Source organism: Vicugna pacos, chromosome 31, assembly GCF_048564905.1.
Source record: "Vicugna pacos chromosome 31, VicPac4, whole genome shotgun sequence".
Classification (NCBI taxonomy): Eukaryota; Metazoa; Chordata; class Mammalia; order Artiodactyla; family Camelidae; genus Vicugna; species Vicugna pacos.
This window is the reverse complement of record NC_133017.1, coordinates 23,272,945-23,286,792: the sequence shown is the minus strand read 5'-3', so window position 1 is coordinate 23,286,792 and position 13,848 is coordinate 23,272,945. Positions and strand designations below refer to the sequence as shown.

Below are 13,848 nucleotides of genomic sequence, written 5' to 3'. Positions count from 1 at the left end.
GAACTCACTGAGGAGTCCCCACTGGTCCCTACCTCTTTCCTGCCCTGGACAAAAAATCTAACAGCCAAATGGGTTCTCGTGAACCCCTAACACACCGAATAAACCCAGAGATTCAGGAAGAAGAACCTCCAGGCCATGGAAAAAACTCTGGCTTAAAGCCTATGGGAAAAAAAATCACAGAATATGCAAAAACTAGCAAGAACAGGAACAAACCATGAGTTAGTGTGACTAATGAGGTTTATATTCAATTAGGAAAAAGGACTGAACAGATCATCTGCCTCTCTCTGCTCACTGAAGGGGGCTGTGAGTGTTCCCACGGCAACGTGAATTTCATAGATTGTTTTTCCCCCCCGAATCATGTTTTCTCTAGATACTTTATATTTCAACATTTTCCTGGAAAATTACGTAAGTGGGTCTGGCATGATTTTTTGTAATTATCTACTCCTGTTCACCCTCAGGGTTTCTTCCAGCAAATGAAATGAGGATAAAAGAAGCCACGCAGAAGGGCTGTGTCAGGCTTGGGAGTTCATCAATTATAATGTCATTGTGTCATTTATTTTCACGGCTTACGGCGCTAAGAAAAACCATGTGTCTCAATAGTTCATATAGGCTCGTGGTCGGTACGATAGATTTATGGGCTTGCGTGGTTAAGGTGTAATAACAGGAGTCTTATCAAGTGGAGAGAAGGGAAAAGTTGAAAAGGACCTCAAAACTACCCTTCTGAAAAAAGAAATAAATTATTGCCCTTTCTAGAAATATTATTTCAAAGACCCCAACAAAGACACATTATGGGTCCCTAATAGCCCACAATATATTATTTTCATAGTTTCAAAACTCTTAGCAGGAGGAAACCTTTGAAAAGCAGCATAACTTAGCTTTGCAGCACAAGGAGACAGACCAAGGGATTTCAGGCGCCAGCACGATGGGAAAATACTGAGCCGTTAGTCACTGTCATCTGAAGCACAAATTTAGATCTGAGGACATTAATTGTAACCGTGGACACACTTCAACAGGATTTTTGAACTACAGTTGAATTAGACCCCATCAGAACATGCTCGGCCACCTCACTGGAACCTTCCCTCTGCCCACAAGCAAGCAGATTATACTGATGGCGCCTGGTTGACCACTTGCTGGGACAAATGAACCTGCAGCCAGTTAACTTGCAGGTTTGGTTTGGTTAACAGGATACAGACAATGTCACTGACTTACCATATCACATGGCATTCCCCCAGTCTCCGTTTATTTTGCCAGATTGTATCCACTGTGTAACCGGCAACATTCCTGCACTTTGTATCAGACCTCTGAACTACACAGGGAGCCTTTCATAGCAGAACAGGTGGTTGAATGGAGAAAGAAACCCATCTTTATTTTACACATTCAGGGAAACATAAATGAGAAGCATGTCTGCTATGCTCATCTCCATCTCCCTGAGGAAAAAAGACTTCATCACAAGCGGAGGGAAATAGCTCAGTGGTAGAGCGTGTGCTTAGCATGCACGAGGTCCGGAGCTCGATCCCTAGCACTGCCATTAAAAAAAAAAAGACTTCACAAAAAATCTAACGCCTTTATAGTTGGTGATTCCATCACTCACGGTCTAGAAATTGACCTTGCGGAAAGTGAAGGTGAAAAACTCCCTTCTTTGATAGATGCCTGAAATGAACTCAAATTTGGGTCTAAACACCACCTCTTTGAAATGAAGCCAGCTGCCTCCGTTTCTTCCGATGCACGTTCTGAGAAGACTGGGCAGGCAATATGCCAGATGGTTTAACTTGTCACATCGATCTCCAGAGAAATCACTGGTCAGGATGACGCGCTCATGATGATAAACAAGGGCTGATTGATGTAAACCCTGGCAGTTGCTCCCGGATCCACAAACATAGTCTGAACACACAGTACAGACCCCCGACAGCCTTCTCAGAGTTTCATCCACCGTGTTGCTCGCCTGTTACTATCCAGAGAGAAACACTGTTTCAGCTGGCTGCCCTCTGCTATCCAGCCCAACCCTCTGGCCACACAGATAAGGGAACAGAAGTCAAGAAAAACTCACTTGCCCAATTTCACAAAACTCTGTAACTTTGCCACACATTCCTCAACGGCCCAGTGTGAGTCCCTGAGCTTTCTGAGCAGGCAAAGCCCTCAGAGGCAGCTGAGGTGTGTAACCTGCCCAGAGCGCCTTCCGCCTCTGAGCCCTCTCCTGTGTTTCTGGTTAAAGACTCCAGAAGGAAACAGCCCTAGATCGTGGGGACTCACGTGCAAACAGTGCTGGTAACAGCCAGCCGCGCTGCTCTCAGTGTCCAGTGGGTGCCCTGAGGAAGGCAATGGCCAGCTCTTACCTGGCCCTGCCCCAGGTCTCAGAGGCCCTGGGGTCATCCGTCTGCCGAAGCCAAGATGACTGGGTGTGTGTGTTTCACTGAAAGAGGAATTTTTTTTTTTTTTGGTGGAGGAAAAAAAGTCTTTATTGATAAATAGGTTACAGTGAAATAGAGTGATGGTTTTTAGGGGAATGAAAAAGCAGAATCTCAGTCTTTCTCCACCCTGCCTTTATCTCTCGGCTTCTGCCTTCTCTCGGGCCACTGTGGATGCTGAAGACTTGGTGGGAACGCCAGGCCTTCCTGGGACCTTGGGGCCTATCTTCCTGGCCGGTGGTGTAGGCCCCGCCTTGGACCCACTGCCCTTGGGAGGAGCAGGGGCCTTGGCTTTAGGCCCCTCCCCGGCCCCCTGGGCAGCGGCCTCTTTAGGGACCTTGTTCCTCATCTTCATCTTGCCTGTGGAAGGAGCACCATTTTCACCCTTGGTGACTGCGGGGTTTTGAACTCTGACTTCCAGCTCCCTCCCCCCGCCCCCCGCATTTCTCATTTTTATTTATTTTATTTTATTTCTCATTTTTATTTGACAGAAAAAAGTTGCTCTTGGTGTACAGATTTTAAAAAACCAACATGCCTTTAAGAAACATGAAGAAGTAGGAGAGGGTATAGCTCAAATGGTAGAGCGCGTGCCTAGCATGCACGAGGTCCTGGGTTCAATCCCCAGCACCTCCATTAAAAAAAAATAACCAAAACCTAATAATAAGAAACGCGAAGAAAAGGGGAACGGGCAAGCTCTAAGCAGACAGCCTGCAGGCGCCGGGAGGGCCCAGAGGTGACGCTCAGCCTGGCCCCACTCCTGTGGGCACCTCCTGATCCGTGTCTGTTCGAGGGCTCCGAGAAGGGCAGCCCTCCTCCCCACAGCTCTGGGGCCTTGAGGCTTTTCCTGATTTGCTCTAATATTTTTAACACGAGAAAACACTGTAAGACACAGCGTGGTGTCCTGAAGAGAGAGCAGCTCCCCGACCGCCGTCGCCCCCGGGGGTTCAGAGGGCGAGCGTTTCACCCACCAGGTCCCACCGAGTACAGGTTTGGGGACCCGCTCCTTCGGAAGGGCGGGCCCCTGCTATTTAACACGAACGGACACCGACTCAACACGACTCGCATCGTCTCAAGGCAGCACGTGCGTGTGCTGGGCCCGTGCCTGGAGCCCCCCCAAGGGCGCAGTTACTGGGGAGAATCATTAGTGCCTCCCCTTGGGAGTCGGCCCAACCCAACGCATGAAAGCAAAAATAATTTCCTCAGGGAGAACAGAATGCGTACACTCATAAAATCAGATGTGGGCAGAGGACAGGGTCACGGTCAATACGAGAGACTGGTCATAATCTGTGGTCTTGGAAAAGTCAAAAAAATCCTCTGGGCGTCCAGTGCCATGTTTGGTAAGTGGAGAGAGCACACAGGCTGCACCTAAAGACTGAACATCATTGCTGTGGCCATGAACGCTGGGGCAATGAACCGAGCCTGCTGCTGGCCTAGACGCAATCTGATTGTCTCTCTCTCTGTCTATTTTTTTAACATTTATTATTTGTTTTTATTTTGATAATAAATATTTCCTCTCTTTCAAATGTTGTGTAATTTTTTAAAAACAGCTTTGTTATGGTCTAATTCCTAGACAGTAAACTACACATATTTCAGATGTACAATTTGATGGCTTTTGATAGACGTACATGCACCTGTGACACCACCACCGCAATCAAGATAGCTAACACTTCCCTCACTCCCCAAGAGGTGCAAATCTCGAACTCCCAATTTACCCCTCCCCACCCCCGTTACCCCCTGTTCGCCGTAAGTTTGCTCTCTCTGTCTGTGAGTCTGTTTCTGTTTTGTAGATACGTTCATTTGTGGCCTTTTTTGAGATTCCACATATAAGTCAGAGCATGACCGTCTATATTTTTGTTGTTCATCAGACCTCATTTTGTCCATCCATAAGGCCAGGGCATACTCTGTGGCTGACAAAAAAAAAAGCAGGGAAATGAACTTTCCTGAAGCATTTGTCTCTCCTTTATAAGCTGCAGGCCGCTGGCCGGATTGATGCCCCCTCTATGGGGGCAGGAAGCATACTTTCCAGGCAAAAGCCAGGATAAAAGAGATGCAGGTTCCTGGTGTAGGGCAATCATCAAAGAGTAGCAGTTCTTCCCTTTTTTCATAGAAATCCTAACGTTTTGACATTACAGAATTTTCTGTAAGAAACACTTATTACCAAACAAAACTTGCCACACTTGATAAATGTCCAGTGACACCAGGCTTCCTGCCAGTCTCAGTTTTCAAGAGCAAAGCAGACAATAGTGAAATCACAACTCTTTTTAGAAAGAAAATATATGTTACAGCAGCTGCGCCATTTACTCACGGAAGAAACTCTCCAGTCGGCGCTCACCGCCCCTTTCTGACACATTGCCAACAAGCACTGCTATCTACTTAAAATAACAAATGCAAAACTTACCACGTTCGTAACATTTTTAGGTAGTGGAATTAACATCTGTCTACCTCCCTAGTCTGAAGGTCTGTGAGAACAGCGAGTTTCCCTTTTATTCCTCAAACGTAGCATAGTGCCTGGAAGTTTGAAATATAAAGTGCCTACAGTGATTGAATTAAATGGATAACTTGAATTAAATGGACAACTTGATTATGCCAAGACAGGAATTCTAGCAAGAAGAGAGAGGCGAAAGAAAGAAAACCTATATAAATAAGCAAATATATAACACGTAGCACAATGGGTCCATCAGCACCCACCCTATAGAGGATTTTTAAAAAAATAACGTGAGGTGTGTGTAAGGCAGTTGGGCTGAATGCCCTTTGCTATGCCATGGAGCTGGAGGTCTGACACAATTTCTGACCCAGGAAAAGAAAGGCTGTTTAAGAAACACAGTTGATCGGCTGGCAGAAGAGCAGAAGAGCAAGTGATTCAGCGATAATAATGAATCAGAAGGGCTGGATTATTAATTTGTTGAGTCAGTAAGTCGAGATCGGAAGGCGGAGTGGGCAGACCCAGTCCCCAGACGCTTCGTCCAGCCCCCGGGTGAGTCTCACCAACTGGAAGTTGCATCACTGCTCTGACCACAACGCATCCTCTTCCAGGGACAATTAACCTCACAATGCAACGTCTGAGAACCAGTTTCTGCAGCGACGCAACTAGGAAAATAGAAGAAAATGCCCTGGCTTGAGGGTGGGCACGAACTCTCTATCTCTCTCAGTGGGTAAACCCACTGGAGTTTATACTCCTCACCTTGCCATCAACTAATTATGTTCTGTTTCTCCTGTTTACAAAGGAAATGAATCTGTCAATAAATTTCACAAGCAGTCCATTCAAAATAGTTCACTTTTTTGTCTAGTTTTTGTTGTTTCTGTACTAAAGGCATTAAATGCACGCAGAGTATGTCCTAGGACTGCATTTTTGAAAGTCATTGCCAAGGATATAATTTTGGCCATTGGTTTAGAATTTTGGGGTTTTGCATATTTTTTCAAGTGTTAGTATTTGTTTTTAATAATTAGAGAATGTTTCATTGTCCACAGGCATTGTAGCATCACAGAGAAGGCAAAATTTTCATACAAAAATATTTCTAGGTTGGGGGAACTGGATCAGGACCCTAAGAGCTTCCTCTGTCATAGACAAAGAAAACAAATTTATGGTTACAAGGGAAGGAGGTGGTGGGAAGGGATAAATTGGGAGTTCAAGATTTGCAGATACTCACTATGATACATAAAATGATAAACAACAAGGTTCTACTGTATAGCACTATATTCAGTATCTTTTAGTCACCAATAATGAAAAAGAATATGAAAACGAATATATGCATGTGTATGTATGACTGAAACATGCTGTACACCAGAAACTGACACAAGGTAAACTGACTACACTTCAATTAAAACAACTTAAAAAATAAAATTTAAAAAATTTAAATTAAAAATAAATTAAAATTTTAAAAAGAGATCCCTTTAATTAAAAAAAAAAAAAAGTAGGGCACCTCATACGATCGCCAGGTCAGTAAGGACCAGTTAGCTGTAACCTGGGTTCATTCCTTGGTGTTTCCCCAAGAACAAACTGCATTTTTTAAATTTTTAATTAAATATCGTTTTGCGAGACATTTGTTGCTTCCTGGATTGGCCTGTGCGTTTGTCTTCAGCACATCGCTTTCCTTATGACTTTTGAGTTTAATAAAAATCCTTGGTATTTAATATTATTTGGAAGTCTTTGCTGAAATATTTTAACTCCTGTTCTTCATCCTCTGTGTGTGTGTGTGTGTGTGTGTGTGTATGTGTGTGTGTTTGTACATGTTTCATCATCTACTTGATGTTCTGTCTCAGTTATAATTATGGAATCTTAGAAGTTTTATCTTTTCACACAGAACAAGAATATACCAATTTCAGGAGTTCTATACGAGAGTTGGGCAACTATAAACTTCTCTAAAAAACAATCACCTAAAAGGCAGTATGATACCATAATCTGCATTAATGTTTTTCATTTGCAATGAAATATGAAGACACATATGGTTATTAAGTATTCTTTGATAAGAAAAATGTATACATCCATATCAACTGCTAAATTATTAGCCAAATTTTTCATGAAACCTTACATACACACACCCCTTAAAGCTCTTAAAACTTTCCAAGATTAAGTTAGGGAGTTTAGCTGATATTTAATTTAGAGAATGAATGTCTAATTTTTAGCTTCTTGTGTGTGAACAACTCTTGTTGCATTTGTGGGTGCATCAGAGCCACAGGGATGGATCATTAAACCTCATCCACAGTGACCTGTATAAATAGGAGCAACAGAATAATTGCCTGGACAGTGAACTGATGAGTGGGACCAAAATGTTACATCTGCGTTGGTTTCATTTCCCCATTCTGCAACGCCCTTTGCTCCTCTTTCATTTTAATTTTGTTGGCGATAAAATAGGCTGTGGACAGTAAAATCGAAGATTCTCAGCTTCATGGCAGTGGTTTCCAAATCTGTGTGCACAGAAGAACCTCTACAGAAGCTTAACAAAAATACAGCCTTTCCCAGAATCTGCCTGCAGAAAACAGAGCTGCCCCTCAGGCGACAAGTATGTGGGGACCTGGAAATGCTCTATCCTGCTGGACAGTGTCCACTAGTGACAGTAAAGCAATGCGAGTCCGCTGGCCCAGTGAAATTAATTTGTAAATTCACACTCCAAATTACATTTTTAAAAGTTTGGATTGCCGAGAATATTACAACCACCCAGCAGGCTGTAAGAAGAGACATTACACTCATTTTTATAGCTAACTAAAAGACCAACAGACAACCCAGTTTACATATTCACACCTGGAATCCTGGGCTTCCCTTTCAAACGTGCTCCCTCCCCCAGAGTCTCCATTTCCCTAAATAACACCTGCGCCTTCCTTCCAGGGCTCAGATCCAAACCCGGGAGCCCTGCCGGATGCCTCTCTTTCCCTCCACCCATGTCCAGTCCCCTGGTTCTAACTCAGCCTTTCTCCCCTCCTCCTCTGCTCCCACCCTCCTCCACACCACCACGGTCTTGGCTCAGTTCCTGGAGCAAGTCCTAAGCAGTCCCCTTGCTTCCTCTTGGTGCACCATGATGGTTACTGGTCCAAACTGCACTGCTGGTGTGACTCCCAGACCAGCCCCTTTCCAGCTACGTGACTTGAGGAAGAGCCATGCTCTGATCCGTCCACCCTGTCTGTCCAACACACCAGGCTCCCTGTGGCTCAGACCTTTTCACCGCCTACTTCCCCCATTTGAAGGCTCCACTTCAGCTTTTCTCAGCGCTGCTTCTTTGATGTGTGGTTGGCTTACATGTAACTTTCAAAATGAGTTCTTTCCTGATCCCTTCATTAGAACAGGCAGGCAGCTAGATGTGAGCAGAGCAAGGGGGACATGGGCAAAATGGCAGGAAACCATACGTCATGTGAACAACAAGTGTCCTTGGGCAGAGAGAAAAAAGCAGGAACCTCCAGACTGGTAACAGACCACACATTTTGGGATGACACGTGTCCTGGAGGCAGGCAAAGGAAGGTGGGGAAAGGCAGGAATCTCCAGTGTTCAAATGTAACCTTTTGCTCAAGATGCCCTCATTACAATACAATTAGCCTTGCAGATTAGAAGCCCCCATCATGTACCAACGCCATGACACTTCTGATCCAGACTAAATAAGGACAAAAATCCTTCCTCCCCCGAGGAAGGTGGAGCTGGGATGGGAATCAGGGAATAAGAACCCAAATCCTTCCCTCTCCAATGAATATTCTGCCCGTTCATTTTGACACCCTATGTAACCAACTTGCTGAAGAAACTCAGGGCAGCTGCTCACCTGAGCCTGCCCGCTCTCCCCCTTGAGAGCATCCTATCCATCCCTTAATAAATCTCCACTTTACTTTCTTGACCTCTGTGTCTTGTCTCTGAATTCTTTCTGCAACATGACAAGAGCCTAATCACTGGCTACACCTCTGTTAAAAATTGTCAAATTGCAACGTACCCTTCCCGGTCTGTGCCAACAAACCCCTCCGCCCTCAACCTGCTGCACATTTGACTTGCCGCGGTCCAGGGTCTGGTTCCCCACCCCAGAAATCACCCTACACCAGGGGAGGCAGCTTTCAGCTCCAGTCCCTGCTCTGATCACAGCGTGCCTGGCACAGGGTAGGAGCTGAGTACACCTGTGTTCCGTGCTGTCAGAGGCTCTTTTTGTTTTCTTTTTCGTAACTCTTCCGTTTTGTGTCTTTACTTGGACATCTCTCTGGGTCACCCTGGGGAAGGAAATGATTCGCGTCCTCAGCAGACACTTTTCTAGGCCATCATCATGCATGTAAATTGACCAGAAGAGTTAATCAGTAGATTTCTGCCCTTTCCCTCCCATATTGAGAGGCACCTTCTCGTCTCTAGAGTAAGAAAACTTTCTTGTACATCATCATATATATATATATACACGAAATCAAAGCTGAGCATTAACTGTCTCTTTGCATTTGGATGATACTTGCTGATAACTACTTTCTCTCTGGCAGTGGGTAACCAAGGTTCACTCTGAAAAGGTAAGAGCAATTGCAGGGAAATCAGAACACATCAGCTATCGTATCAGGTGAGCAGGAAAACAAAATACCTCTGAGACAGTTATATGTTCCAAAGGGCTTTATAAATCTGCACCACTAAAGCCTCATGGGCCACGTGTTCACTGTGCTGATTGAAATATTTTTCTTTTATTACAACCACCACCTGCAGAAGATCAGACCATGGGCTCTCAGCTTTTCCTCTTGGCAGCAAGTATCTTTCTTTACAAACTTGACCTCAGCCGTAACCAAATCTGCCAACAGTCAATTATCAACAAAACAGCTTCAGTCATTGAAATCTTACTCATCTTCGGAACACGCCACTTGGGGTCATTTCCACCTTTCTACGAATCTTGGAATTTTTCAGTGTATGTGGAATTCTGCTCATTGGATTAACCCAAAATAATATACATGACAATCTTCAACATGCCCTAGACGTCTGTGATAATTAAGCACCTAATTGATAAAAGGGAAATGTGTTGTTGGGAAGCCAGCATCTTCCGTTAGCTTTCTTTGCCCCTGGCGTTCACTCGCGCTGTGGCAATGAAAGAGATGAAAGCAGAAACTGAACAACTTGAAGACCTGCTATAGACCACTGGAGTCCAGTGAACCTAGAAAGATCCCCTTGGTTGCTTCCTCACATCTTTTATGATCACACGTCTTTCAGTAAAAGCAACCTGAGGCATTAAGCCTGTCATCACACTGCAATATTTCAGTCCATATTAATAGTAAAATGCTTACCCCCCAAAGACCCAAACTGCCACACTCACAGCCACTGCAATGCCCTGCAAGTTCCTGAACTTTCTGTACCAACCTCAGGGGTAGTTTTTGGACTAGAAGATTTGTTTGACTGAATTCAGATCAAATCATAGGATTAATTACCGCCAGAATGCCCAGATTTTGTTTCACGTATGAAATCGCAGTAGGTATAAAAACCATGTGAGGATGATAAACTACTTGCAAAGCCTCCTTACGGAAAACGCAACCCTGTCAGGGTGACATGAAGCCGTAACAGAGACATCAAATTACAACTCAGTTATAGTCATCTGAACACCATCTACAGTTGACTTTTTTCTGATCGTTGCCTCAGAATTTTCAGAGTCAAATTCTGTGGTTGTTGAAGTACCTGGTAGGTCTACACTGCTCCAGCAGGACACAAAGTTTTCGAAAGGAAGTCTGTCGGTGGAACGTTATGTGAGCCTGGGGGAGAAGTTATGGGTACAGAGACACAGATTGAGGTACACAAGAGGTACGAAGAACTTGCGTCAGTTCCATCAGGGCAGCTGTCACTCACTACAGTGGACATTTTGGTCCTTTGCACTCCTCTGCTTGTGAATTAAAAAGTTTCGAAGAATTAAAGGCGTCATAAACCATGTCATACACAAGTCCTTTAACATAATAATTATAACTGGGTTTCTAAGGAAAATGAAATATTACTTATACCGTGGGCACATGAACATACTATCACATGATGTGTGCACACTTTAGAAACATTCATTATCTCCTGGGTAAACTCATGTGATTAAAGAGTCAAAGGAACACAGACAGATGTCAGAAATTTATAAGTGAATATTCTCCTAAGTCTTTGGCATTTATTGACACGAACCAAGAAATCTTTTTTTGGTTGTTTGTGACTAATAAGCGATGATGTATTGTAATTCTGCACAAAGAAGGAACATTTCCCGCAAATAGTGACAAAACGTTTCGCGCCCACTTCTTATCTATTTAGGACATTACTTTTAATGCTTCCGAGCAGTCTGATTACAATTACAGTCACAACACACATCTAAATAAAGCTGCCACTAGGCAAACTCTACTCTCCCCATCTGGGCCTCCCAGACAGCAAGGATTTGCAGGAAAGGAACTGACAGAGAAGAGCTCAGGCGCGTACCTGTCATGTTGCAATACACGAGGGCCGGTCCCAGCGGGCCACTTCCGTCCAAGTCAATGTAGTAGAGCCCCGAAGAGTCTCCTCTGTGCCGGTGGGCTTCACACGACTGCTCGTACAGCGCTGTAAGGAACACGGGTCTCAGACAGTGGCTACGAGGGGACGCGTCCCTCCGTGCTGGTGAGAGGTACTTGCCCACTGACACTCATTCTGCCTGGCTCTCGGGGACCTTTTCTCGAGAGGAGGGCCCCCTGCTCCAGTCGGGTGACATGAAGGTTCTGAAGCACAGAGTGAGAGATCTTAGGAGGGATCGCTGCGGGACGTGTGGATCTGAACCTCTTTTCAAACCCGTGCTAACTGGATTTCCTCAAGCCTCGTTCTTTCTTGCTTCATAATATCTAAGCATCTGAAGTGCATTGGCTTAATCTCCCTGAATGATCTGTTATTATCTCATAGTCAAGTTATTTTTTTTAATTACTCAGTAATTATACTCTTTGTTTACTTAAAACAATTTACATGTGAAATACATTTTTTTTCCAATGAGATGAATTTCACAAATCAGCAACTCCTCTTCATTCAGCTTTTAAAGTTTGTTTTTAAAGGCAATGTCTTTGGGGGTTACAGCTCCGTGGTAGAGCGCATGTTTAGCATGCATGAGGTCCTGGATTCAACTCCTAGCACCTCCATTAAATAACAAATAAATAAATAGACCTAATACCTCCCCCCTCAAAAAAAAAAAAGCCATAAAAAAGCAACGTCCTTAAATGCTTTGCAAATGATTTTTTCAAGGAAACTGAAATTTCAAAGTATATATAAATCTATAAAACATATATATGAAATGTCCGTTCATAGTTTCAGTTTATCCTAATACATAATTGAATTTTTCACATGTACTATAAATGTTTTGCTATGTATAAGGCAAGTGATTAACATCTGCAGATGACGGGCTGAATTAAAATTCAGAATACATGTAAATGCATGATCACTCGGTGAGTGATCAACCGAGTAACATCTCCCAGGTGCATCACTCGTTGCCTTGGCAGGAAAAACCCTTTGAAAACCTCAAAAGCCGCTAATGGCCACTGGGACAGACGTACAACACTGATTCTGGGACAATGTTGGATCTGATCTCTAAGGATCAGACTTGGCTTCCACGCGGACGGCCTCAGGTAGGGGTCAGGTCGTGATCCTAGTCGGGTACAGCTCTCTGCCATTCTACAATGACTGGATCACCTACATTTCTAACTTTCAAATAATTCAGAAAAATTCAGAGAAGATTCAAGGGATTGTTTTTCTCTCGTCTGCCAGCACAAGAAGATTAAGGGGATGTTTTTGTGTCCAGAGATTTTGCAAAGGAAAATGTCCAAGTGTCCAATGTGTCAAATTAGGTTGCCCCCAATCAGTGGCACGGCCACTCCGATCTACACTAATGGACACACGGACAATACGGATTATTTTTCCACCATGCCTGCATTTTGGTCACTCATGTTTACATTTCTATAGATACAGAAACATGCTCATAACTGCCTAGGAAAGTGTCCAGAGGGACACACATAAGTGGATAACAGTGGTTGTGTCTGGGTTGGGGCTGAAGTTGCCTGGGAAACAAGGTTAGAGGAAGAATGACCAGGAGAAAGCTTGCTTTAAAATGCGACTGTACGTAGGTATTAATTTTGTCCTTAGACCCAAAAGCAATGGCTTTGTGATCACTTACTGCTGATTTGGCAATATGTCACCTTCAATGGCTTAACAGTTAGAGAACCCCAGTAAAGTCAATTCAATTATGACACCAAATCATGGACCACAAGCAAAAGACCCTGAGTACATAGGACAGATATATACATCTGTTAGTTTTTAAATCAGAGTTGTTTGGAATGATGTTTAGATCCCAGTTACTGAAAACACTCGCGCATCATTCCTTAATCATTAACATTCAGTGGGTCTCAGCTTCATACAAGACACCTTGCAAAGTATGATGGAGGATACGCTAAAGAAGAGATCAACGCACTCCTGGCTGTGACTTGGTGAAGTCACACAGCTTCGGGGTTCACGGGTGCCCAGCTCCCTTCAAATGAAAACCTGCACTGGCAAACTCTTACCTGGCACTGTGACAGCAAGTAGAGACGGAGGTGGGCCTACTCTGGGTGACCTTGGGGGTGTTCAGGGCACGAGTCACCCCCCTCTGTCTTCCAAGAGGCTTTGGGGTCCTCTGTGGAACCCGCAGGGCTGGGAACCCAGGGCTGTCATCCCCGCACCAATGCCTGCTTCCCAATTCAGTTCCCACAAGGACGAATTTATGTCACTCCGTGGTCTGCCTTCCTCCCATACTTTGTGTAGAAATAAAATTAAGCAATTCACAGGGAAGAGTTCTTAAAAGTGCAGTGTATCCTCCCCGTAGGAGGGCTGAACGCAGTGAGGACAGTGAATTTTCGTACCATGCGCGCTCTCTGAAGCCTCAGGAAGAGGGGTTCTACGAGAACCCCTTCACAAGGACCAGCAGTGACACAGAAATAAGGGAAAACTGAAAGAAAAACATAAACATGGGCCAATAATTAGAAAGCCAAGGGGATTTCAGGGGCTCTA

At 44.2% G+C, this 13,848-nt stretch overlaps 1 protein-coding gene across 1 annotated transcript in view; it reads right to left on the bottom strand.

Moving 5' to 3' along the window:
• LOC102529128 (contactin-associated protein-like 3) overlaps window positions 1-13,848 on the bottom strand; it is a 154,603-nt gene that overhangs the window by 35,101 nt on the left and 105,654 nt on the right. The window contains exon 14 of the mRNA XM_072952685.1: window positions 11,269-11,388. Coding sequence (XP_072808786.1) covers window positions 11,269-11,388 — 120 coding nt within the window. The remainder of the gene's footprint in view (window positions 1-11,268; window positions 11,389-13,848) is intronic.